The sequence below is a fragment of the Lampris incognitus genome, chromosome 11 (genome assembly GCF_029633865.1).
Source record: "Lampris incognitus isolate fLamInc1 chromosome 11, fLamInc1.hap2, whole genome shotgun sequence".
Classification (NCBI taxonomy): domain Eukaryota; kingdom Metazoa; phylum Chordata; class Actinopteri; order Lampriformes; family Lampridae; genus Lampris; species Lampris incognitus.
In genome coordinates, this window is record NC_079221.1 from 29111369 (window position 1) to 29134601 (window position 23233).

Here is a 23233-nt window from a genome sequence, read left to right on the forward strand (position 1 = left end):
AAACTCAGATCAATTTTCCGTACTTCTGACCAGTTAGCTATCCCCTTATCTGACTGAGGCACCAGGACGCCTCCTGCTTCAGATTTTAATCAATCTGTACGAGCCTTCGATCCAAGTAAATAAATTCTAAGGCTAGTGTGAATGCAAGTGGTGTGACTCTACTTTAAGTGAGTTCACACAGCAAGAAGGAGTCTTTTAAATTCTAGACAATGAGCTAGATAAAAAATGTCTGTTGCCTTGGGAGCCAGGTCAATTAAAAATCAACTTGTGCTCATCATATCAGGGCCTATTACAACCAGGCCCCTTGATCCATGTTGGGTCCAGATTTAGAGTTTAAAAAGCACTTGTGTTACAAGACTAAGACCTGTCACAGAAAAAATCTAGGTGCCTCACCCTAATGTTGAGGCAATTCCTCAACATCAAATCCTTTTAGCCGACTAGTAAAACATGATTGTGGGGGCAAGGTGAGGAGCCAATGTTAATAATAATTGGATGTCATTACATAGAGTAATGTGATTACAAAAAGCAACTGGGATACAGACTGGAAAATAAGAGGTAACTGATGAACAAATGAACTGATACCAAGTCACGTTCCCTTTATGTGAACATACTCAAAAGAACAGATTCTGAATCTGATATTCTGTGTTGTGCTACAACACTCAAAGCTAACTTTCTACCAATTAACTTCCAGCGCTGAGAGAATTGCACCAAACTGGACTCCTCTACATACCCAGTTTGACCTCAGCATTCTCAGTCAGCAGAACATTTTGTCCCTTGATGTCACGGTGGATCACATGATGAGCATGTAGGTGAGCCAATCCCTGAGGAGATAAATCAAAAAACAATTATACACTATACATTTCTATAATATTGTGCAATAACACATTATAATCAATAACTCCCAAAACAATACGCAGGCTACTCTTTTGACAAATTCGTGTATGCCAGTTATAGAAACCTCACCCACATCTGTCCAAATCAGCACTCAACATTTTGGGGGGGGACTACAAATGCCAGCCACAGAGGTGTTATTGGATTTAAGTGAATGGGAACTGACCCTGAGGATCTCTCGGGAGATGTAGGCGATCCAGTCTTCCTTCAGCGTGTTGCCTTTGGTGTTCTTCACAAGGTCTGTGATGGAGCCAGCTCCACAAAACTCCATCACCAACTACAGGAGGAAGAAAATGTCACTCACTCAGCATTTGAGCATGTAAATATGTACAAGCATACTTGCACAGTCCATCATTCAGGCAGATAAAGGCCATCGTTGAAGAGTTTATATGTATTTATTGATGCAAGGACATGTAGTGCGCGCGCGCGCGCACACACACACACACACACACACACACACACGTTTCCCGCCCGCTCACTCTCACAAGTAAACACAGTCAACACAGAACTGCAGTTATATATCTCAGTATATCAGCCAGTTTAATTCCAAGTGTGCACACTCTTCCCACATAGACCAACAGGCTCTCATGCAATCTTTCTCAAACACACACATACACAAAAAGAGGAGGAGAGGCAACATGAAGCCATAGCAGTGAAAAGTGGAAAGAGGTCAGGGAAGCAGCTGTAAAAACAAACATGGGGGTCTATGCTCTGGAAAAGAGAGACGACCTCCTCTCCTTCTAGGAAGCGTAGAATGGCTACGCTCATGAAACCAAGCAATTCTGTCCCAGCCAGACCTAGCACAGTCAAATCTCTCAATTTTCCACTCTCCGCTCCTCTTTTGTCTCCTTCTCCATCTTTTTTTTCTCCCTTCGTTTACCTTCTCTCCGTTAACATGCCCTGATTATGATGCCGCCCCCTTGTCTCTCTCCCATTTGTCTTTGTGTTAATCTTCTTCGATCAATCCCTTTCCCTCTGTCTATTTTTCTTCTCCTGTCACCCTCCCTCCCTCCATCTTCATTTCCCACTTCTATCATTCATTTCCCTATCTCTTCACTGACAGCACTCTCTTATTCTATTCCTCTACTCCCCACTAGAGTCTGACATTTTTTCGGGAATCTTGTGGGCCACATGATTCCCGTGGTATTCCCCCAGGATGGGAGTCAGTTTCACTACTCATCATGTGACGGGACAGGAAAAATTCAACGGGACCGGGCGGGACCGGGAATCATAATAACAACAGGTGAATTTTTATATATAAACATGCAGTTCTAATATGAGTAAACTGTTTTCTTTATTTTGAACATAATGCTAATGTCCACGAGCGACCATGTTTAGAGTGACTGAGAGAAGTTACATGATTGGGCTGCTGGATCAGGTGACCAACGACAAGTTTCCCTATTGGCCGTTGCTCTTTCAAAATGAATCGGCATAGCAGATCCAACTCATTCCACATTTAGCGCATGCTAAAGGACAGAATATACTGCTGCTCGTGGATACTACTTAAACACTAAGAACGGAAGATTTTGCTGCTTTTTCCACATCTGGCTACATAGTGTAACAGTCTAGCATGGAGCAGAGTAGGAAAAACCAGCTCTCCATGCAACGAGAGACATGAGGGAGAGCGCTCGGTTAAAGCACCCCAAATAACAATCTGACAAAACACTCAATACAAAGGGAGTCTTAGAAAAACTAGAGACATCTGCAGATAGAAACGTATGAAAGAGGAGGGGGTGTTAACATAATAGTATAGTTATAATTACAATGAAATTTAGTTCTTTCAACTCAAACATCCTAAGGTCTGAGTGGAAAGTATTGTTCTTGCAACGGCATTTATAGCCTTTTTTTACTTAAACGTAACTTAACCATGTCATGTGATATACAAATTAAGTACACTTTAATAACAAATTATTACTGGGACCATGACAGAAAATTGTAAATGAACATTTGATATTCAGGAATTCACATCATAGACACTACCACTGACTATCCCTGTAACAAACTGGCCACAGTTTCAAACATTGACCATACACGGCCCAGCCATATACTAGGTTTTGACCTGGTCTTGTCTATTCTTTTTTATTCTCTCCTGTCTGCTCTGGTGGCTGGTTCATACTGGCCAAATGGTGTGAATAAAAAACTGCAGTAGAACACAAATTAATCTAAGAAAAGGTTGGCAAGAACATCAAATAAAAAAAATAAAATAAAAAAAACACAACACGGGAACGGGATGGGACAGGAACATTTTTGTGGGAGTAGGATGGGACAGGAGTGAAAATCAACTCCTATGTCACCCTCGACTCCACACCCCTCATTCTCTCACACTCGGCAGACCATCTATTTGATGGAGGCGGAAAGTCCCGGGGGCCAATGGCGGCAGTTAAACGTAACCCAAACCGGCGAACATGACACTCCAGAGGGAGGAAGGAATGGAGGAGGAGGAAGGAGCCATTGTTGACACAGAAACAAGGGAGAAGCAGTCCGCACCACAAAAGGAGAGTGATAAGGGAAAGAAAAGTGCAGAGAGAGAAGCAGAAAAAAGCAGATGGAAAGTGTGTGTGTGTGTGTGTGTGTGTGTGTGTGTGTGTGTGTGTGTGTGTGTGTGTGTGTGTGTGTGTATGTGTGTGTTTTGTGCGAGAGAAACAGCAGAGACAAAGCGATTCAATGGGGGACGGGAGAGACATGGTCTATTTTTATTGCTTTGTATATTTTATGTAAGGAGGGCTACATATTTAATGGCCAGGGAAAACACACATTGAAAAACACTAAGCTTGTGATGTGCAGAACATGTCGGTCTAAAAGAAGGAATGGTCACCATCTGCACTGAGGCAGAAGTCTTTCATTCCAAAAATCAGGGATTTAAATTTAACTCAACTGCAGCCAGTACATATATTTTTATTTTGGTCTAGCTGAATTCCCAGTCTGCCACTGTCTGGCCCTGGCGTCCGCTGATATTTAAATTATGTTCAATAAATGAGATACAAACAAATCAGTTTGCTTGTTTTGCACAGGGCTAATATCTGCATACTTTTGTGAGAGAAAGCGAGACAGGTGTGTGTGTGTGTGTGTGTGTGTGTGTGTGTGTGTGTGTGTGCATACATGCATGCATACTTCCACAAGCATGTTCGTGTACATGACATGTTTTGTATCAGTGGTAAAAACAACGTATATCTTTGGTGTTAAATTATTGACTGACACACGTTTACACCCACAGTCCTATAGTGTCGTGCAGCAGTGGGTAATAAAAATTCAGTCATTAAGTTTATCACCAGCAGTGAGTGATGGAGCAACCAGGAGAGACACGTCCTGTCTTGTCAGCTACTGATCTGTCTGACTGTACAGCAACCAATCACGCCTTTCTTATTTTCCCCACATCTTTCACAAACTCTTTTTTTTAATATGAAAACTAAATTGGCTTTAATATTTCAGTAAAAGATTTGTTTTAGCAGTATCACCACCACACACAAAAAAACTCCTAGTATTCATCTTAGCAATAGATTCAGACATCTCAGTGAAATTCTGTTATTTATACTAGCTTGTTAGGCTTGTTCTTCAGATCCTTTACCAGCAACCCCATCCAAAGCGCTATGTAAAAAGTTATTATCTCAAGTTCAGTGATTAATATCTCTTATTATATACCAAAGCACAATAGCTTTTTCTCATTTCACACCATTTTCGAAAGGAACTTGAATTTCAATTCTTCTCAAAAAAGCCATTATCTAATTTTAGACCTCAGTCCTTGCCGCTCTTTATATTCATTCATTCATTCATTCATTCATTCATTCATTCATTCATTCATTCATTATCCAAACCGCTTATCCTGCTCTCAGGGAGCCTATCCCAGCAGTCATTGGGTGGCAGGTGGGGGGGAGACACCCTGGACAGGCCACCAGACCATCACAGTGCCCCCCCACTCACACGCACGCACGCACGCACACACTCATGCACGCATGCACACACATTCACACCTAGGGACAATTTAGAACGGCCAATGATGATGATGATGATGGCTCTCTTAATACATGTATATCATACATCTCAAATATCAGTTTTCTACCATAAGGGCCAGAGTATTCATGATGGCATGGCCTGATATTCTGTACAGTAAACCAATGATCAACTGGACTGGGCTAAGAACACTGATGCCCTCTAAAAGAAGCCGTCTCTACTTTTTGAGGAGGCTGAGGTCCTTCAACATCTGCCAGATAATGCTCAGGATGTAGTATGAGTCTGTGGTGGCCAGTGCTCTCCTGTTTGCTGTTGTGTGTTAGGGCAGCAGGTTGAGGGTGTGGATGCAAACAGGCTCCATAAAATGATCCGCAAGGCCGGTGACGTTGTGGGGGTGGAATTGGATTCTCTGGCAGCAGTTTCCGAGGGAGGACGTTGTTGAAATTATGTGCCATCATGGACAATGTCTCCCACCCACTCCATGACATGCTGGTTGGGCAGAGAAGCACTTTTAATAATAGACTCATTCTGCCGAAAAGCACCGCTGAGTGCCACAGGAGGTCATTCCTGCCTGTGGCCATCAAACTTTACAGCTCCTCCCTCAGACTCAGACTGTCAGACACTGAGTTAATGGTCATTGGACTAATCCTTCGACTTTTTTTACCCTGTCGGGTTTTGTTTGTGCTATTTGTTGTGTGCTGTGGTAGTGCAGTATAGATAGGGTGATACATGCACCATGCTTGCTGATATATTTTGTTCTTATTTCTATTTCTTATTTTATCTTTTATTGCTATTTGTTTCTGTTTTTCTTGTTTCTATTTGTTTCTATTTTCTTGTTATCTTGTATCTTGTTAGTTTTTAGTTTTTTCTTACTAGAGCTTGAGTGTCTGTAATAGAACCCAATTTCCTCTCAGGGATGAATAAAGCATTCTGATTCTGATGGGTTTAGTACTGTGCATCAAGACACTGGTAAGTGCTATAGTTTGTTGTCTGAACTGGTTTCCTATATGAGAGTTTATTCTGGATTACGGCATGGAGCTTGTCGCATCATACCGTGCGCTTGGTGAAAAGTCATTGGCTCTGCACTCACCCATAGCTGGTCGTCATGGCCGGGGGGGCTCTTCTTGATGAAGGCGCCATAATAGGTGGCAATGTTTCTGTGATGGGAGTACTTCTTCAACATGTTAATCTCCAGTTTAATTTCTTCCTCTTCATCCTGAAGAAGGTGAGACATTGACACACAGAGGGAGAGAGGGAGTATAGGAGAGGGGGGGAAAGGTAGAGAAAAGTTGAGAGAGGGGGGTGGCAAGAGAAGACAATTGAGGAGGGCAGGGAAAGTGATGAAGAGAGGGAGAAGAGATACAGGCAGGAAGGTAGGGAAAGAGAGGGTTGGAAAGAAAGGAGGTTGGAGTGACAGAAAGAGAGAATTGTTAGCATCGCGCATTAATTTACAATTTCATTTAGCAGACGCTTTTATCCAAAGTGACGGACATCTGAGAGGTAGCTGGCTTGCACAGCATTAGGAGTCTAAGCCACGGACTCCTAACTCATCCCAGCCGGGGTTTGAACCCGTGGTCTCCGGCGGGAAAGCTGGCGTTCTCACCTACTGAGCCATCCAGTTACATTAATAAATACTTCTTGCCCCCAAGATGTGGGGGAGGTAATTGCATGAAGTAATAGAGCGAACCCAAGCAAACAACACATATATCCATCCTTCTGTTGGTTTGTTAGAGCCAGGAGGCACAATGTGTGAAGGCAAGGTGAAACATTCCCATCAACCACCAGGCAAATACTGGACAATTATGGTGGGTATTTTCGGTAACCAACTATGGTTCAGATAACCTGCAGTCTTTTAAATACAGTGACTAACGACTGCTATCATAATGGTGAAAACTGATAATGAACTGTGGTATTTACTAGTAACTTTGGCCTGAATGCCTGAATGAAAAGCTGGTTTTCTCATCGGTTTGTAAGCAGGTAATATTTTGTGTTCTGGCTTAAGTTACACAATAGGCTTAGAAAGACATTTTTCTCAAGATGAGCACACAAAAATACCAACAAATGCACATAGCCAGTTAGTTAATTTCCTTGTTTCCTCTAGATTTATTGCGCACATGTATCTGGTGTTTCATTTACAGCCAAACTAGTGTGATAAGAATACGTTAAAATAAGCAAGTCAAACCAAATGCATTTAGGCTTTGCATATCTTAAATATGTTTGACACACAAAAATAATATACCACTAAACCTGCCATGCAGGGGACCATGTGAACTAGCACACACACACACACACACACACACACACACACACACACACACACACACACACACACACACACACACACGCGTCAACAAGGAAGTATGCAAACAGTCATACACAAAGAGTGGTACACCAACCACTAACACACAGCGCTCTCGCCAAGATAATGAAAGTGTTTGTGCTTTCATTTGTTATCCTGCTCTTTTTCAGCACTGTTCTGCTTTCCAGTCATAAATATTCACCAGGCACTGATCAAAACAAACTCATCCTTTCTGTTGGTCATATCTCAACTAGATTTGAATGGCTACTTGCCTTAGCTCATGGGCACTTAGACAGCAGTTGCTTAAAGAGTAAAGTGTGCCATTTCTCATTTGCACCCTGTCCAGATTTTCTCATCCAGGGTTCAAACTGGCCAATATTTGGCCACTGGCTTGGTTCACTGCCAACTCTGCATTTTGGGATTAACAGCCTGAGGCTTCTTTGCTCTAGCCTCCATAAATATTGGCCACTTAAGGCGTTCTCTAACAGTAAATATTTACGTCATCGGGACAGTATGGGGGGAAAACATAAAAAAGACAGGCTACTGTTCAAGCGAGCCACATTACTGCAGCAAGGCTGGTAAACAGCACTGCTTATTCACCTTCAGTATTCACTTTCAGTCTGTGTGCCAAAGATGGTGCGGAGATCAGAACCGAGAGACCGGTGCCGTCAGAATCCCAAACGATAACAGATTCATAAACTGATATCATCAACATACACACACACAAAGACCGACGCCTACAAAAGCAGAAAATAGGAGGATGAAAAGTAAATAACACAGATAACGCAGCCTATAACATGGGCACATGTACTCACAAACAACACAGGATATTACAATGTAGACTCAAACAGGCAAAGCCCCAAGATTGAGGGTACAGCTTCTAAATCCTTGGGTGACATTTATTTATGACTGCTTTGCGGTGGGACTCTCGCTGTTCTCCGCGTGAAGCTTCTATCAGTCGGTGCCTGGATGATGTGGCGTTTTCACCCCAAAACAACCCCCACCCCATTATCATGCTGCTTGATGGTGATGTGTGGCCTCGCTGCTGTCTCCTGCTTGTTTGGGTGTCCCTACAGACACAATTGGCCGTGTCTGTGGGTGGGGAGCCGGATGTGGGTATGTGTCCTGGTTGCTGCACTAGCGCCTCCACTGTTCGAATGGGCGCCTGTTCAGGGGGGAGGAAGAACTGAATACGGTGATCATCCCACATGCTACATCCCCCTGGCAAAACTCCTAACTGTCAGGGGGGGAAAAAAAAGCACTAATAGAGGATGATACAGGAGAGACAGCCTACATAAAGGCAAACGTCCATAATGGTTACCACTGCATACAGTACAAAAGCAGGATAGAATTAATGCAGAATAAATGCACCACTTTACATAAATAAAAGCTTTTAAAAGGGGCCACAATTTGCCTTAACTTAGTTTAACTAGTTATTTTGTCATGGTATTTCCCCCAAATGGTGGCACTGTCTTTTAGGAAAAACTCATGCTTAACATAGACTATGATGCTCCCCCTAAAAAGGCAGATTCGACTATATTTCAACATTAAAATGTTATTTCTGTAACCAAGGTTGGCTAACCAAAGCAGGCAGTTCCGGTATTCATTCACTTTGTAAATTTCCCACTGACAAAATATTCCCCCACTTGCATTTCTGTGACGTCATACCAATGCACAGCTGAACAGCATACAGCTGAAAACAACACGATATGTTTCCATTTATGTATAGGGTGTTTGTTTTGAGTAGAGATGCTTTAGTGATTCAAGCAGTTGATCTTGTAGAAAGGAAAGGCACGGCGCTGGAGCCAGTTCCAATATGTCAAACACGTCACACAGTGTTTATTCTTCAATTCCCTCTAATCTTCTGAGACTGTTTAAGAACTTCAGCAGAGGCTTTCACTGTCTGGCCAGCGTGGATGAATATGATGGGGTCAGTCGGTCAGTCGGCACGTTAGCCAGGCAGCCGGGTAGCATGCCAGCTAGTGAGTCACTGAGTCAGTTAGCCAGCGAGTCAGTCATTTAGCCAGGCAGCTCGCCAAAAAATTAGTATGACAGCCAGCTGCTTGGCCTGCCAAGTAACCAGACTCTGGGGCAGCCAATCAAGCACTTGGTTAGTTCATTTGTCAGCAAACATGCAAGTCAGCCAGCTGTTAGCCTGGCCGACCAATCGACCAGTCACCCATTCAGTCAGCCAGCCAACCAGCAACCCAGTCAGCTAGCGAAGGACTCTTCCTTCCGACATATACTCACCTAGCCAACCAAAAAGTAAGCCGGCTGACCAGTCATCCAGCCAGCAGATCAGTCAGCAAGCAAATTAGCCGGTCAGTCATTCAGTCAGTAAGTCTGTCAGATAGTCAGGAAAGGTGCATCAGACTCCAACCAGACACCTTTGTCACCACAGCATTAAAAAGAACAGAGTCCTGTTACACTAGAGACTTGGTAGAAATCTGCATCAAAGTAAAACATTGACACACTCAATGAAACACAAACATTCAGAAACACAGACCAGGAGGGAGATGGGGGGACAGGATGAGACAAGGATGGGAGATGACAAGAGAGACAGACAGACAGACGGACAGACAGACAGACAGACAGACATAGCGATAGCGGTCTAGGTTACAGCTGCTCAGACAAGGACATACTCAATATGACATCATCTTTCCAAGTCTCTCTCATTTCGTCACCATCTTTCTGTGCGACCCCCATTATCTCTACCTGTGTTTCCATCCGAATATAGTGCAAATTCTGGGGGAAAGTCTGAAAAGTTCACAAAAGAAAACATGAAATCAGTGTGCATTTCCGTCAGGGTGGGTTTTCTTTTTTTTTAATGAATAAGCAGCCTCCCTGTGCACAGGATGCAAGTTGGCTACATCATCAAAAGAGCATCGATAATGGTCGCTCAGCAATAACAGCAGATAGGCCCTGACTCCCTAGTGGACAAATCGGAGGGTTTTCAGGACAGACTTGACACTGGAGAAGATACTGTGGTAAATTTATGCCAGCTCTACCAAATCATACTCTGTACGCCAACCAAAGAAGAAGAGGAGGAAATACAATGGCTATATTATACTGGCTACAGACTTTATTCCCTACATCTTCGGGATTTTTCTTTTAAACCATCTCCATCACCCTTTGTTGCACCCATCCGACACGCCAAGTTTCTCACCTCGAATGAGCGTAAAAACTTTCCAGTCATATTTAGGATTTTTTATTTTTGGATCAAAATAGGGCGTTTCCATTCAGCTTTTCTTATTCACAACTTAAAAATTTGCATAAAACTGTGGCAGGACTGTCGCCATGAGGAGGTTTGGACAGAAGGACAGAGGCAAATATCGGCAACACAGTTATCATTATTACAAGACAGACACACAGACAAGAGTACCCAGAGTAGACCCACAGGTCTGGCTGGCCCAGAGTGCTTCCCCCGTCCTTCCCCGGCAAATCTCGCGCCCCTTCCCCCAGTCCTCAGCCCCGCCGTGCTGTCCGTGGCACAAGCGGAATCTCCCTGCCCATGCCCATGATCCAGCACTCCCCCGCGGTGTCGGCCCACCTCGGCTCTCCTTCGGCCTCTCTCTCCATCTGTGCCATCATGGTCCCTCCGCCCCTCTCTCGTCTGTCATGTGTATAGTCGCCTCCGCCCAGTGTGGCAGTGTTGGTGAGTCTCCTCATGTCATGCTGGCCCACAAGTCTCCCGGTAGTGGCTCAGCGGGGAGGATAAAGGCTCCACAATCAGGCCGATTCGTCTCAGGTATGTCCTCCTCCCCGCTGATACAAACAAGCCCCACCCCCACTGCCACAAAAATACACTGTTGAAAAGAGTTTTGCATCACAATTACCCATCCCACAACAGCAGGTATCATTAACGTTTAATCCATCTCCACAATATAGTATGTCTCATATACGCTATCATAACACCTTATTTGCTCATCTTTCTCTATGCCTCCTTCTCTCTTTCCCCCCCCCCTCTCCTTTTCCTCTCTCAGTGTCATTTTTTTTTCCCCCCACAGATTCCCCGGTCTTTCAAAACAAGGCATCCTGAAGCTACTCATTATCATTCCTGGGTATGAAATGGTGGGAGACATGGTGGCAGCCATCTTGCTGCAAATATCATCGCACACAATGTGGGTAGACCTAGTAGAACCATAATCCTGGGGGACTGGACAACCACATAATGGAGGTATAATGGAAAAAGAACGCGTGGTGGAGGAGACTCGTTAGCATCACCACAAACACAAAAGGTTGCTGGGTTTTAAATAGGATGCTGGACTTGGATGTTAACATTTACATTTCAGACATTTAGAGCACCCTGGAACGGTGCAAGAATGAGGATAATTTCTTCACTCGCCAACAAGATTAAGGAGGTCAAGGATCAGAGCAGTGGCACTTTGTCAATAGATGCAGCACAATATCCTAGCGACCCTTAAATGACCGTGACGGAGGTGAAATGAGGGATAAAAAAATGAGGACTGACACAAGAGTTGGAATAGATTTTCAACTCCACACACCTTCCCAAACACCTTAATTTTTGCAACTTTTAGAGAGCCATTGGAGTGGGTGGAAGGTGTCTGATTGTGTGTCTGTACGTGTGTGTGTGTGTGTGTGTGTGTCTGTGTTTGAGTTGTGCGTGCGCACACGTTTCTAGGTAACCCAGCTATGATGATGTGTAGGCAACGCTGTTTTAATGTGCCTGACAGAATTTTTTTCAAATAAGGCTGTTTATCTCCAGGGACACACACACAAAGGACCATAATGAAACTGTATATGAGGTTTTTCTGCTGTTCAACACTGATTCGTATCAATTTCCAATGGATTACATCAGAATTGGACAAGTGAGCTCTTTCAAATTTTGGAAACTTGACTTTGTCACTTACAGAAAATATGAATACATATATTTTGGAATTGTACTCACGCAAAAAAAAAAAAAATCAGAAAAATGTAGACAGTTCAGTTCTAAAACAGAAGCAAATCTGTTTTCATTTCACCCTTCCAGTGGTGTGGCAGTAAAAACTTGTTCACCACTATAGACATGGCATGCCATTCGTCCTCAATTATCTGGAGTTGTTTTGGATTCAAGACATCAGGCCTAAAACACAGAGAGCCGTCATCTGCAAGCTGTGTTGCGTGACTCACCAGTGCAGATGGGAAAACTACTGATCTATTATTCTACCAGCTTGCACCCCTTCGTGCACTCATGTGGTCTGCCACTTGCTATTCTCAGGGATACCAGTAGGTAGGTGAAAATCAATGGTAGTATGTACATCCTTCTTTGGAAAACATTGAACTATACTGTTTAAAGTGGCAGTAGACAACTTTTTTGCTTCATCATTATGAAGTGAATGTTGACTGCTAGTCCATGGGCCAGACGATATTTCGGTACACTCAAGGTGGCAAAACTTACTTATAATTTTTGAAAGGATCCATGTCTGTAGATGATATTTTGGTATGATAACCATTCCTGAGTGGCAGCTGTATCACAGTTATCAGCTCATGAAGTTAACCACCCGCTAAACTAAATTGCATTTTAGACGCTGGTGCATATCCTGGTTTAGCCTCATGGTCAGGACATTTTTCAATGTTCTATAATATTGTCTTTGGTATCATTTTAAAGGGGACCTTCTTAGCTTTCATTCAAGCCCTGTTGTGGATATTTCTCACAAATATAGAGGTCACTTGAGCTCTTCAACCCGTCAATAACACACATCTTTCTGCAATGTTCGCCTAAACTATATACTTTCTTTTAGCCCTGTGGCATCTAGGAATATCAGGGACACAAAACACAAAAACTGGAATACTCACAGGACTGTAAAGATTCAGAAAATGTATAATATACCCATACTATTTCATTGTGTGAGGTGATTGTGAGCCTTAAATGAGAACTAGACCAAAGCCAGTTAGGTCACAAACTGGTCTCTATACATTTGTTTAAATACACAATCAAAATACATGATAAAAAGGAATACCATAGTGAGGTAATGAACTATTTTAATATTTTAAACAACATTGACATTTACATATACTTAGTCAATGATACATGTAATCCCATATCATTAGTGGGTATATGTAATGGTAATGGGTAGGGTAATGGGTATATGTGAATATGGTTACATTATTGTTATCAAGCTCTGGGTAACCAAGTCCAGAATCAACATCCTGTGCATCAATAGACTACTACCACAGTAATACCATCAGAATCATCACACTGTCATTCATCAAACTGCTCGTTTCTCTCATCATCTGACTCCCCAAGTTCAAAGTCCAGTTCTGGACCATCCTGCTGTTATTGGTTACTGCAGGTCTGTAACCTGCACATGTCTGTGCGTGGAAGTCCATTTGACAGGCACATGCAGCTTGGCATTTTGCATGAATGCACACACTTGCATGTTAGCATTTCCAAGACCACATCTGGTGCAGGTGGGGAGCGCATCCAGTAAATGGCCAGCTTACCTTCATCGTCTGTCCATCCATACTCAGTAGGGCTTGGCACCACAGGGTTAGCCTGCAGACAGCACTTCCATATTGCTGCCTGATAGTTGGCTCGTTGAACATGCATAAAGAGACAGTCTCTACATGGTGGCAGCTGGCTGGACTCAACCTCTCCCCTTTTGGTGCAGAAGAGCTGGTAACGCAGTTTGTTCACCTCAGCAGTACTGCTATTAGCAACATACATCCGACAGGTGAACTGCTCAATTTTCTGGAACAGCTCATCACTCACATTCCATGTCTGTCCCAGTTGACTAAAAGTCTCTTGGCAGGAAGTGTGCTTTCTCACTATCTTCAGGGCATTCAGCTTCCCTCGACCAGCGAATGCACTGACAGTGTCGCAGCCTGTGAAGGCATGTAAGCCAATTAGGCTGTCACAGATGCTGTCTCCAAGTGAACTTGCCAGTTTGGTGATGTCGACAAACCGTGTGCGGTTCTGAGTCCCACACTTCTGGTAGATGGGACAGGTGATGTCCTTCTGGAAGCCAAGACAAAGCACCATGACATCAGTGTCCTCAGCTGTGATGATAACTGACTTTGAGCCCACATTTGCTGCATGCAATGCATGCAGGAGCAGACGGGTGTCAGCTTCTTCATGTGTGGAGTGCAGTTCTGCTGCTTCCTCACACCCATCTTCTGTCAACTTGTAGCAGGTTTCCTCACAGGTCATGTACAACACCTTGCCATGCAGCATAGCTCTGTATCGTGGGAGTTTCCACTCTTCCACCAGAAACTTGATGAGACTGGTCTTGTTGGAGGAACTGCACAGAAATTTTCTCCACTGCTGGACGTGGTGTCCCCCTTCAAGGTTCTTGTACTGGAGAGTGATGTCTCCACCCCGGTTCAGTCGTTCAGCATCTTTGATCGAAGTCTGGTGATAGACATCAAAAACAACATCAATCCTCCCACTCTGTGCTCCCTCATGGAGGACCTGGGTCAAGGCTGACTCTGCCACCTGTGCAAAGGTTTTGTTGTTGCCATTCATTTTTTGGACCAGGCTCATCCCATCAATGATGGAAGTAGATGGGATTGGGATATCTTCTGCAGGAGATACATTCTTTTCAAGCTCTCTGGCAAGTGCAGCCTTGTTTGTTTTTCGTAAGGACCCATCAGCATTTGCCAGTGCCCATGGTAGTGGGCCCAATGGGTAGGCAAGGACATCCTTCAGATTCACCTTCCTGCTTTCAGCCACCAGGATCATGTGACTGAAAAGGTTTCTATCTGCCTTCAGAACCACATCCTGGGCTTTCTTTCCATGAGCTTGTTTTGTGCTGACATTGGAGAATGTTTTCAAACTTTGCTTGGTCATCTTGTCGTGGAATTTCACAGGTGGTGGGTCTGCATCGAACCTTGTTTGCTGGAATGCTTGGTAGGCCTCTTCTCCTTTCTCAAGAGCTCTCAAGATATCTATGGTCACATCAGGTGGAGCCATGTTGCCAGTGGAGAGGCTAACCAAATCAATCTCATCAGGGGACATAGGATTGAGCCAGTTATTCTCCATAAGGTCCATGAGAGACTGGACATCTGCTTCATCTCTCTTGATCCTTGGACTCTGTAGATCTGGATGAGACCATTTGCACCTGCCTTGACCTGTCAGGTCTCTCAGCTGTCTGAGGTACATGCTTCTATACTCAGCTGTGAGATAATATTTGGTCACAGCTCCTGGCTTCAAGCTGAATCCCTTTGTCCCTCCAGCTGTTTGGGTGTCTTTGTTCACCGTTTCTTCTATAGCTTGGTCAACAGGGATTCGGCCAAAGGGATTGGTGGAGCCCAGTTGGACTGAGAAGCCTCCTTCCATGAATTCTGTGTACACATCTGGGTGTGTGATGGGCAGCTCAGACATCTGGGCGTAGTAGTAGGGGAAGTAGCGTGCATAATTCATCCTGTCATAAGCAAAGCACCATGGGATCATTGCTCGAATGCTAGCCAAGTGTAGCATCCAGTCTCCCTCTCTGGATGCTCGGATGAGCCCCAACAAGATTTCAACCATGTCCAAATAGGACATCCAGAAGTTCGAGAGGCTGCCGTTTCCACCTCTAAGGAACTCACGGTAGACTTCAAATAGATCCATGATGCGTGTACAAGAGCTGTTCTCGAGGACCTCCTTCAAAACATGTTGTGAGACTTCTTTCCCGAGGCTGTCAATGGTCTTCAGTGTCTCATTCAGGTGAACCATGTCATTCCTGTGAGTTTCTTCCAACCAGGACAGGAAACCATTCAAGGTCAGTCGCATGAGAGCCTCATACAGGAGCTTGTGTAGTCGCACTGCCCTGTTGTACTTGCGGCCATCCATAACACCAGCAATTGAGCCTTCTGCAATCATGCCAGACTCAATGCAGAGGTCTTTGAGTCCAGCATCTTGGAAACGCTTTCCTATTATTGCCAGCAGTGTGCAGATGGTGTGGAATACCCCAAGCCTAACGATGATATCATGGAACTTGTCATGGTGTTTCCATGTGATCTCGACAGCCTTCGCATACAGGGCTTGGTCAAAGACACAGACAATCTTCCTCAGGCCTAAGCACTGCATGATGCTCAGTGACTGGTTAAGCACCTCGTTGACAGTAGACATTTGTGTCGCTGGAGCATTGATGGTAGGCAGATAGCCTATATTGTCGGGGATGACCGTCATCTCTCCTCGAGTCAGGATGTTGAAGCCTGTCCAGCTGCTGACTGACTGTTCTTCTTGTTGTGACATGCGTGCTAGGACCCAAAGAAGGTTTTTCTCTCTGGCAAGCTTAGTATTGGCTGCAGTATCGGCATCTGACTTTTTGCTTTGTGGTGGCCCTACCCGTTGTCCAGCATTGTAAGTTGGTAACATTGGTGGGGGTCCATCAATGCTTCTCTTCTTTGTTTTGGGAACAGTGGGCATGGGTTGGACAGGAAGTGGGTTGACTGGCTTTGCTTGCACAGTAATCCCATTGACTCTGTGAGATGTTCCCTCACCACTGACAGTTTCTTCAAGACGGTCGATATTGTCCCAGGCTAAAGTTGTGAATATACCAGGATGGATGTTAGCTGGAAGGGCAATGCCACTCCCCGATGATGAGAGTTTCTGGAGACACAGGGCAGTGTTGATCTCTTCCATCTGTGAATAGGACACACTGTGACCAAGTCGGTTGAGGACGTTTATCAACTCTACATTTCCTGTCAACGATTTGACACTGAATGGCAGAACAATGTGCTTGGAAGGCTTGGTATTTCCACATGTCACTGCATATACTATGTCATGGCCAAATGACTGCAGAAGGCACTGCACTCTCTGGGATGCATGATCAGGATCATTTGAGCCTGTGAGTAGAGAGTACAGGAAGATAATGAGCGACTCTGGAATGGTAGGACATTCTGCTTCTGGTTAGACTTCAGGCGGCCAGGTTTGAGGAACATCTTGACTTTTAATGTCTGCTCTCAATTTGATGGCTGCTTTGGCTATAACATCTTGTGCACTGACACTTTTCAGGGTCTGCAGCTCCCTTTTGAGAGACTGATTTTCTTTGGCAAGTTCCCTCATGGGCAAGTTATCGGGATAGAGGAGGAATTTTCCTTTCTCATCAGGGAATATCTGCAAGGCTCCAGCAAACTCACTCTCCAGGTTTCGCCTTATGTGCTTCTTGGTTGATTCCTTGACTTGGGCAATGCCTTGGGAGTTCATTGAAGCTACCAGTCTAGAAGAGAGATCAGTCATTGTCATCACTTGAGGATTGCCAAAAAGCTCCATCCTGATGAAGAGGAACAGCTCATTGTATGCCTTATTCACAGCAGCTTCATACTGGGCTGCAGCATCATCATCTTCATTGCTGGCAACCTCTCCTTTGGAAACCTCTTCTTTGGTGTAAAGTCTATAGCATGACCTGTGGTAGTGCCCTTCAGCTGCTACAAGGTCTCTACTCACAATGGCAAGGATTCTGCTGTCCCTTTTCTTTGTGGCTGCACTCCTGATCTTTGCATCAGCTCGCAGTTCTCGACACTGCACCAGTACTTCTCTCGTATTCTGTCTCTTGGAATATTTGCTGTTTTTCTGACAAAATATGCACTCTGCATCATAAGTCCTAGATGTACTTGGAGCATGTCGAGCTACTCTCTTAGATTGTTTCTCTTCAGCAGAGACACAACTTTTCTTTTCTTTTGCAAGGAGGCCATCAAGAATTTGCTTCATAGTGAAGATACTGCGACACTTTCTGTGGTAGTAGATTGCTGGAATTTGTCCCTCAGGAATGTCTTTTGCCAGTTTCAAAACTGGTGCATGATTTCGTATCTGAGCTGCCCTGAGCAGAGTTCTCCATGAGTCGACACTTTGTAGTGAAACCAGCTTATCTGTATCATCAGAACAGTGGATAATGCACTCCACCCGTGGGCGCTTTGGTATTGGGTAAAAACTTGCTTGTTCACCAGTGGCCATATTCAGTCAGTTTTCACCTGCCACATACAAACAAATACATGTAACTTAGGTGTATGAACACTACTAAAACAAAGTTTACTTTGCTTCACCAGCGTCATATTACCATTATTTATCTTACATAGCCACAAATAGATACATTACCTAGTTGCTATGCAACAGCTGTATTTTGTCCACATGAGGCCGCTAAAATCAACACAAGATGAAAGTTCCTCGTAGCCACTTTAACTAATCATATTAACATATACATTAAAAGAACATGCTAACATTATGGGAAATTAGCTTACAATCTTCTCCAGAGTGAGACAAGAACATAGATACCAGTTTCCTCTATATGTGTTTAGTAGAAAGCTATCTGGCTGCACGTTAGCCTAGCTTAGCACAATGAATGGAAGTACACAGTACTGGTTATCCTTGGTTGTTGGCCAACTAAGAACTGTCCCAGAGTTTAAGCTAGGCTAATCAGTACCAGGGGTGTTGAAATGCTATATTTGTAAAAATCTAGGCAAATACACAATCGTGAGAGGCACAGAAACAGGTTTCCTGAAAGAAAAATGAAATAGCTGCTCATTTGGAAAGGTTATCATGTATTATTTTACTTCTGTTTGTGTACCAAATAAAATGGCACCAGTGAAGTTGCGTCACCTTAGGTGATATCGATATCTGGTCTGACCCATGGACTAACTGGCTTTGGTCTAGTTAGTTTCTTAGTAATAATGCCCTTCTAATTTAAGGTTCACAATCACCTCACACAATGAAATAGTATGGGTATATTATACATTTCCTGAATCTTTACAGTCCTGTGAGTATTCCAGTTTTTGTGTTTTGTGTCCCTGATATTCCTAGATGCCACAGGGCTAAAAGAAAGTATATAGTTTAGGCGAAGATTGCAGAAAGATGTGTGTTATTGACGGGTTGAAGAGCTCAAGTGACCTCTATATTTGTGAGAAATATCCACAACAGGGTTTGAATGAAAGCTAAGAAGGTCCCCTTTAAAATGATACCAAAGACAATATTATAGAACATTGAAAAATGTCCTGACCATGAGGCTAAACCAGGATATGCACCAGCGTCTAAAATGCAATTTACTTTAGGGGGTGGTTAACTTCATGAGCTGATAACTGTGATACAGCTGCCACTCAGGAATGGTTATCATACCAAAATATCATCTACAGACATGGATCCTTTCAAAAATTATAAGTAAGTTTTGCCACCTTGAGTGTACCGAAATAGGAAATTTTGGGCTCTGGCCCATGGACTATGCACAGTATAATGGCTATAGAATACTGACACCATGGTCTCGCTTTCACTATGCAATTCTGTCTGCCACTGGGTACAATCTCGCGGGAAAACGAAGGCTCGATTTACGGCACAAACTAAGTGTATCAACTATTGTGCAACCAAAATAGGAAGAGGATAGCGCTTTTGTTTTTCCCAGTAGCTATCCCCAGTAGCGGAAATGGAACAACTGTAGTGACAATGGAAATGCTATCTGTCAAGAAAAAAGAACCCCACTGATGGAGGAGGCAAAGAAGGTGAAGAGGGAAAGGGATAGAAACGGAGGTAAAACAAGAGTGACCCTCCGACGGGCATTCACTTGATGGAGCGAGGTCTGGTGTTGTATCGAACCCTGTTTCCCCGTCGAGATGTGTTTCCCCCTAGCCAGAAGAAAGCGTTTGCATGGAAATAGGTTAGCTATCGGTTACGATTAGGTCAAGGTAAGCATTAGGTTAAGCTTAGGTTAAGATTAATCAAATGTCCCGGTGTTGTATTGAACTCTGGCTAGGGGGAAACAGATGTCGACGGGGAAACAGAGTTCGATACAACACTAGGGACTTGAGAGGGTTCCAAACCGACATTCAGTTGGCATTCTTTCTACCGGATCAGTAAGTAACACAACCTGCCTACTTATCAATACTACCGGATGTTTTACTCTGCCTTTATCAAAGCACTGAGATCAGGGTTTCTAGTTCATTCAAGTTGGGATTCTTATGGCTGTTTCTTGCTTTGGACAGTAACCAGGCTTCTAATAAATGGAGAGTGATCCGGTTGTCTTCGCAACAGTGGCGCAAACATTAACACCACGTGGAAACGCTAGGGAGGAAAAGTTGAAAAGTTGTCTACTGCCACTTTAATCCAGACACAGAATCAATACATTGTGTGCCTCCCCACAGGACTTGCATTCTGAATTTTTCTCACAAATATTTGGGATTTACCCAGTCCATCAAAAAGGCATGCATGTTAGGGTTAATACTCCTGTCTGTGCCCCTGACCAAGGCAATGGAAAGAAGAACTGGAGTTGGTCCCCAGGCGCTGCATCTACCCACTGCTCCAACACAATAGGATGGGTTTATGCAGAAGACAAATTCATTGTAACTGAACAACTGTACAATGACAAAATAAAGTAGCTCTCTTTTCCTGATGGCTAAAATATGCGTACAAACAGAAGAAAATTCACACACTTTGTCAACAACCTGAGAGTAGCAAGATGCAAAGCTATTGCAACTACAATGCTTTCTCACAGGAAGAATTGAATGAGTCTATTACAGACGGGTGCACTCTGCCACTCCCTTCCCTCTCCCAGTCACAGAAATAGAGATAGAGATAAAGAGAGAGAGAGAGAGAGAGAGAGAGAGAGAGAGAGAGAGAGAGAGAGAGAGAGAGAGAGAGAGAGAGAGAGAGAGAGAGAGAGAGAGAGAGAGAGAGAGAGAGAGAGAGAGAGAGAGAGAGAATATGGAGATAGAGAGAGATAGGAGAGAGAATCAAATATAGGACATATAAGGAGACAATATGTCTGAATAGGAGTAGGGTGTGTGGGGAGGGGGGGCAGGCAGGAGAAACTGGAGGTGAAAACAAGGATAAATGCAAAAAAGGGGGGGGTGACACAGAGAGTGGGAGAAGAGGGAGATGAAATAGAGCTGAAGCAGAGACCAAGGAGGAAGAGACAAGCACGCTGAGCAGCAAGAACCCCTCCCATAATCCCACTGCACTTCAGCTGAACCTCCCAAAGATGAGGAGGAAAAATAAGTCCTTCACTACCTCCTTCTCACCCTCTCCATTTATCTCTCCCTACCTAAGATCACCCTCCACTTCCATCTCTCGCTCTCTCTCTCCACGCCAAAGCGTCTTAATACAATGAGAATTAAGAACTGAAAAAAGAAACAGAAGAATGGAAAGAGGAAGAATCTGCATTCATGCAGAGACCAAGAGATAATATCCAAAAATAGGTTTGAATGCAAAATTAGGACAAAACTACAGAGCTTGACACTCATTTTTTCCCCTTCATCTCCAACACTGTAACTTTTAAATTAACTGCCACCTTCCTTGTTAAAACTCTTCCACCTATTCACCTGTTTATTCTCTCAGTTTCTGTTCCTATCTTCCACTCTGGTGTTTTTTCATCCTCCTCTCCTTCCCCATTCTGTCCCCCCCATCCCTCTCTTGTCCTCGGTCTCACACCTTTCTACCTCTCCCTCTTATTACTTCTTCCTGAACCTTATTCATCAGCTTCTCTTGTTGTTTTTCCCCTAAGCCCCCCCCCCACCCTCTGAATGTGGAACAGGAAGTGGTATGTGGGTCAGAGCCCATATGCTGAGATGTGTCTTTGGAGCTGAGAGTGGGTGGACGGATGGACAAACACACACACACACACACACACACACACACACACACACACACACACACACACACACACACACACACACACAGACTAACACATAAAAGGAGACATGTACCCAAGGATTTTTTTGGGGGGGGGGGGGGGGTTTGCAGTAATGACATTCGACCAGGTGCACGTGCCCGCCCACGCGTGTGTGTCTGTGCATGAGCGAGCCATGCATACGTGTGCACGTATGCCAAACCACATGTTCATGTGTGCACGTGAAAAACACCTAGCTTTTCAAACACAAACACTACAATGCTCAGCTGTCATCCTTAGCACATGTCCCAAACAAAGTCGAGTGTTTAGTTTCTGAAACAACTCAACTGAAAATGACCCCCCCCCCCCGCCCGCAACCTAACAAATACAGAGAGAAAACAAACCACTGCGTTGTGTGAATATTCCTAACTTGCAAGTTTTCCCCAAAATGTTTCAGAGAGAATAACCCCAAAGCACATCTTCAGGAAAGAAGCAGGGCAGTTTAAGGGAATGTGGAACCTTTACGGTGCTCGCTGGCTCCTTGTGGAGAAGAAGAAGTCTGGTGAGACTGGAGTTCTTCCAGAGAGAACAATCGTCTGTGACCACAGTGGACTTAGGAGACAAACCTTGGAATCTTCTTCATTATAATGATTAACCTAGATTAAAGGATCCATGTGACAGTCCTGACGATACAGTCATTCCTCCTCGGGGCGTTGCAGTGCAAAATGGTCAAGCAACATCAAGTGTGTGTGTGTGTGTGTGTGTGTGTGAGAGTGTACGTGTGAGTGAATATTTTTCTATGTCTCACTCAATTATTCATTCAGTTATGAGCGATGCGAGTGGGTGGTGCAGAGGCAGGAAAGGAGCATTCGGCTCCATCGACATCATCGCCGTCATGAGATGTAAGTTAGTACGTCTGCTGAGACAAACACACAAAACATACATGCATGCACATGCGCACACATCAAACACAGCAGAAATGCCTTCTGGAGGAGACAAAACACACACACACACACACACACACACACACACACACACACACACACACACACACACACACACACACACACACACACACACACACACACACACACACACATCCCTCAGGACTATCATCTAAACTGTCGTTAGTGAACTGAAAATGGGTTGAATTCCAAACACAAAGTCAGCTTTGTGGCTGAATGGGGGGGGGCTCATAAGCAAAAGGCTTTTGATTCTGAAAACTATGACTATTTCTAGAGGGAAAAATATTGACATGAGGGACTTGGGTATGCAGGGGTGAGGTGGGGGGGAGTGAGGGAAGCAGTTTATTTTGGTGCTAACTGCTATAACCAGAATTCAAGTCAGAAATTAGAACCTATTTAGGCCTTAAACATGTAATAAAAACTCCACTTGGGGCCAACTTGGGGATTTGCAGTACGTATAGTTAGAGCGGTGGCCTCTGCAGCAATAATGTCCCCCTTAATTTTGTGCACGCACTAGATGTCATTAAAGTCGAGTACTTGCACTGATTTTTATACACAAAAGCCAAACCTATATGTGCTATATACAAATGTTCAAAATTTCCTTAGTTTTATTTATA

General features: G+C 44.0%; 1 protein-coding gene across 3 annotated transcripts in view; it reads right to left on the reverse strand.

Moving 5' to 3' along the window:
- Nucleotides 1-23233, reverse strand: part of LOC130120757 (mitogen-activated protein kinase kinase kinase kinase 4-like) — a 157328-nt gene that overhangs the window by 68038 nt on the left and 66057 nt on the right. For all 3 annotated transcript variants that reach the window (XM_056289475.1, XM_056289474.1, XM_056289476.1), the window contains exons 4-6: nt 5930-6055; nt 1058-1168; nt 731-821 (exon numbers count right to left, since the gene is read on the reverse strand). In XM_056289475.1, coding sequence (XP_056145450.1) covers nt 731-821; nt 1058-1168; nt 5930-6055 — 328 coding nt within the window. The remainder of the gene's footprint in view (nt 1-730; nt 822-1057; nt 1169-5929; nt 6056-23233) is intronic.